At 38.2% G+C, this 5,118-nt stretch overlaps 1 protein-coding gene across 1 annotated transcript in view; it reads right to left on the bottom strand.

Moving 5' to 3' along the window:
* LOC102209341 (transmembrane protein 132D-like) overlaps positions 1-5,118 on the bottom strand; it is a 37,413-nt gene that overhangs the window by 20,815 nt on the left and 11,480 nt on the right. The window contains exon 4 of the mRNA XM_005729328.1: positions 2,551-2,722. Coding sequence (XP_005729385.1) covers positions 2,551-2,722 — 172 coding nt within the window. The remainder of the gene's footprint in view (positions 1-2,550; positions 2,723-5,118) is intronic.

Below are 5,118 nucleotides of genomic sequence, written 5' to 3'. Positions count from 1 at the left end.
CCTTTGGTCTCCCCAGTCAGTCATATTTCCATATGTGTTTATCTCCAGTCCCAGTGTCAAGTTCACATCTCAGTCTAGATCTCAGCGTATGTGTGTGTTACTTCCTGTTCTATTTTGATAGTCTCGTGTGTGTGTGTGATGTTACGTTTTGCTTCTCTTGTCTCGTCAGTCAGATTCTGTTCAGCTGTGATCCCCAGGTGTGTCCACTCTGGCCTAATCTCCTCTTGTGTATATAATGTCTGCATCGCCCTCTGTTCTCTGTTGCATGTCAGTCTGCTGAGTCCTGCATCTGGGTCCACACCTTGTTTGCAATAAATCCACAATTCATGAGAAACTTTCATGACCCTGCTAGACTATCATATCATACATGTTTTACAGTCATCACTGTTATAGCTGTAGGAACAGCAATGTGAAGCAAGACCAAGTGTTACCATGAGTAAATGATCAAAGCACACATTAAAACTGGTTAAATGTCCTAAAAGCTTAAAAAATACATCCCCACGATGACAGTATGACTGTGTCACAAACACACACCTGGATGAAAATTCCCTAATTCCTGTAGTGCATTATATTGCCCACAGATCAGCACTAACGCAGACTAACACCTAAACCTGATTACATGTCTAATCTTCTAACCTATTTTCCCACCTTTTACTGTACATCGTTGTCAGTGCAGAGCAGCAGCTTATCCCTCACACATCCCGCAACTTGTCATCTAGCCTGATGCAGCTTTAATTTTACACTTTAACTCCTCCTTCTACACAGATTTACAAATACATCCCAGTTTATAAGATCTCTGAATATGTCTTTTTTTAAGGCAGAGGCGTCGTGTGTGTAAGAAGCTTTGGGTGATCAGTAGTGGGGGGGTTTTTATCTCTTGATACTTGCGAAATAAAGTGCCAGGCGTCGCCCGGCAGATGTTCCCTGACAGCTTCACATTCTGAACTCTGCTGGCTTGACAGCTGCTGACCGCAATTCCAAAAGGACATGCTCTAGTTCAGACTCCAACACTGACCCAAACATAAGCCACTGGATCAGGGATAGCAGAAAATCAGAAAGCAATAGCTTCGCTCTGTGGTGATGCCAGTGCCACACTGAGAGGTCTTGATGGTCGATGTTACCATAAGCAGAAACTTGGTTTCATCAAGTTCAGCGAAAGTAGTTCAGCTTTGTTTTTCATGTGATTTATGAAAAGAGGTGTTTGTTTTCACTCTGCTGCAAACTCTAGCATTATTTGTTTATTCATTCACTTCTCGAGTATAAGTGGTAAAGGAAATTATGAACGCTACAGTATAAATCATATTTTGACAGTCACTTGAATGAATGTTACATTTTTATGATATTACGTTGGTTCAATTTTTTTTCAAAGCTGTGAATATGCTGGAGATGATTCATGGTCTTGTAATAGTTGTTTTTGTATGACGAGAGCTGCGACCTCCTCATGAAAAAGGCCAGTTCACTCCACTGTTGGAAAAAGGGTATTTTCCTCATGTGAATTATGCAAGTGACTGATGAAACATATAGTGATGGCTTTCAAATGATACTTGAAATTACAGTTACCGTAAAATAGACGTGTGGATCATCTTTTAAGGACAACTGTAGAGTAGAGCTACTTTGACATTTTAGAGAGTTTTCTTTGGAAATGTTTTGAGATTGCAAGTGGCAGCAGGGAATCATTGAAAGCATGTTGAATATTTATGCACAATACTGTGATCAAAGGGGAGACCCACAATGAGTAGGCATGGAAGAAAAACTAAATAAAGGAAGACTGGTCACAAAAGCAACTTGCTGACAACATGACATTCATTTCATTCTATTCAAAAACAAAATTCAAAAATTTATGACAGTTTCTACTATTTGATTGAGCTGACTTTCAAAAGATTTTAAGGTTTTTGTCCTCTTTATATCTTTGCAGTGTGATATGACGACACTAATTAAAATGCTAATTGCCGGGTTTATTGAACCTTGCAAATGAGTGCATCGGAAATGCTGACAGACTGTGAACACTTTCAGAAAAAAAGACTACTTGTGCATGTTAAGTCCGGAAAATGTGACATTTTTCTCAGCAGCCAAGAGTTCACTTTCTTGTGGCATTACCTTGCTATATATGATGCATATACCCATCTCATCTTGTTTATTCATCAAGAATATAAACTGTTTTTTTTCTTTGAACCAAGGCAGTAAATGCCAATTTCATAGAGACTGAGTGAAGTAGCTGGGGGCTCTTGCATGCTCTGATATTGCCCTGTGATAAAGTTAAATGCCCTGGCAGATTGCCTAATCAGGTATCTGACTTTAAGCCTTCCACTTTCTTTGCTATCAGTATTAATAAGAGTACAACCGATTGAATAAATAATTCAATACAAAGCCTGAAGGCTATGCAACATCTTTAAATCACAGTCATGAATAAAAACTAAGTAAGGCATAGATAAATGCAAACAACTGTAAGATATATGAAACATGCATAATCTTATACACATAGATTTATGCTATAGTATGATATTTCAAATAAATATACTCCAATATACGTTATGCTAAAACAATTCTCACCATCACCAGCGGTGCCAGCCCCACGTAATCTCTCTGGGTGGTGTAGATCCGCGTTACGCCCACATCCTTCACATTCCCTGGCAACTCCAGACGCCAGGAGATGGTCTGACTTTCAACCTGCTGTGAAACAGCTTTTGGTACAAAGTCCAGTTGTAAAACCTCCAAAAGGCCCCTGTTTAGAGATTCAAAATGATATTTAAAATGAGTTTAGGCAAATTAAAGCAAGCCTAGATATGTTTTGGTGAAGAGCAGTCAGCACAATTGCATCTATTTTTTTACTACTGACTACTTTTAATGCAAAATCTGCCTAACTGCAGGTGTGGCTTTAATGCTTAAGTTTAATATTTCATTTTTGTAGAATATGAGAATACATATTACATATCAAGGTTGTAGCGAACATTTAGCAAATAGCAAATTATTACTACTTAATTAACAAAGCCAGGTCATAATCTTTTATCAAGCGTGGCTGTAGCTAAGTAATATCACATTGAACTTTATGTTATTGGGTTATAATAGGCCACAAACCTGTGGTAACAATAGTATAATAATATTCTGCTAACAATATAACAGCCTGCTAGCAATAAAATGGTCTCTCTTTATATAATTTTATTCATTTTATATGCTGACTTGTGGTAGTAACCTCATAATAATAAGGTAATGCTGGTTGATACTTAACATATTAGGATCCTATCGTGTCATGTTAGTACCACATGCCCAATATGGACTAAAATCTCCTTTGAATGTTTCCAGCATCTTGTTGAATCTATGCCACATAAAATTAAGGCAGCCCTGAAAGCCAAAGGGGAATCCAACCCTGTACTGGCAGGGTGTACCTAATGAAGTGGCTGGTGAGTGTATATAATGTATTGATTGTACACTCACTCACATAATGCAGCTTTCCTACTAAAAATGGTCCAAGTGCAAAAGGAGCTTAGCTGTAGTGAATAGTCAATAGTGTTCCTTGGAGAATAAAATGAGAAAATTAAATGGAGAGAGCTTAATCTGAACTCTGTGAAAACCCACATGTTATGTTGGAAAGTAAAGACGATACACATGAGGTCTCATTTCCATCAGCAGATGGAAGAATAAAGTGAGAGTGTGGAGAGAAGATTAAGTGAGCTGGCAGAGACTTCAGCCAAGTATTCTGGTCAAAGGATTGTCAATGAAATGGGATGTGATGTTATTTAATGTTGGAGAGTGTGTAGGCATACCTGTCAGCAGGAAGAGATCAAAGGGAAAATGAAGCAGGGTGTGAATGGAAGTGTGGCACTTTGAAGTGGAGCAAAACTTTGCATAAAGCAAAACAATGAATCTCTACATGATTGAAACTTGAATTTTAAAAGGATGAACAGTGTTGAAATCGGTGGTAAGAAAAAGCAATGCAAACACATACAGGATATACAGAAACGCTCGCGCTGCATCAAAAGTATGCCATGGACTGAGCGTTATACGATAACAAAGTGCAATGAACGAGGTCACGATGAGGTTATGTGAAGCACTCTAGGTCGCAACTGAAAAGACACAAAACAAACTTTTTTCATTTTCTTTTTGGGTTATGCGCAACTGTAAGCTTTGAAATGCTTGAAGATTAAAATAATTGATTATAAGGAAATCAAAGTGTTCTGCAATTGATTCTTTAGGCTGGAAAAACATGAAACGTGAAAATCTGTTTTCTGCATTTAAAGGGCAAGATTCTCGTGGGCAACATGAAGCTTGTCGCAGAAGATCGGTGAAAAATGTTGGCAATGACGACCAAACAAACTCAGCATTTTCTGCCTTTTTTTTTTAAGTGGTAAATAAGCATAAATTAGAGTTAGATAAAAAAGATTAAAGCTTTTCTTAGTATATACCAGCACCATGCCAACTTAGCTTAGTGTGAAGACTGACATTGGGGTGGGGGAAGTGGCTTGCCAGGCCAAAAAAAGGGGTTTAGCCCTTAACCCTCTTGGATTTTTGTACAGATTAAAGAGATACCATGTGGTAATCAGTGAGCGTTAGAGACACTGGTAAGTGGATTTTGTTACTTCTGGACAGAGTTAGGCTCACTTTTTCCTTCCATTTTGTCCCATATTCATTTGAAACTGTTATCAAAGAGGTGTTGAGCTTCTTACGCCAAACATACAATTTGACAGGAAAGTGGTTTTTTTTCTCCATTTTTCATAAGAGTCGTGGAAAAGCCTGAGTATAAAATATCCAAATAAGACACTAATATAAAAAGAACACTTAAAACTCAGGTGCTGGTTGAGCTCACTGGGGTAAGAAGGCAACCCATATGCTGCAAGGCATATGGGTTTGATTCCACCCCAGTGCACTTCCTGCACGTTGCTACCCTGCTCTCTCTCCCCCCTTTTTCTCTCTGCTTCATTGTCCTTTCCAGCAGTAGAGGCTAAAAATAAATCTTTAAAAAAATGTCTAAAATTAATTCCAAAAGTCTAATCTTTATGTGTTTTCGTGTAAGTAAAATAGAGCCGGGCAGATTTTAAACAGATTGAAATGATTCACAATGTGAATACCTTGAGAGAGAGAGAGAGAGAGAGAGAGAGAGAGAGAGAGAGAGAGAGAGAGAGA

The sequence above is a fragment of the Pundamilia nyererei genome, unplaced genomic scaffold (assembly GCF_000239375.1).
Source record: "Pundamilia nyererei isolate P.nyererei 1_Seehausen unplaced genomic scaffold, PunNye1.0 scaffold00032, whole genome shotgun sequence".
Taxonomy (NCBI): domain Eukaryota; kingdom Metazoa; phylum Chordata; class Actinopteri; order Cichliformes; family Cichlidae; genus Pundamilia; species Pundamilia nyererei.
Note: the sequence above shows the minus strand (reverse complement) of the source record. Positions and strands in the feature narration are given on the sequence as shown.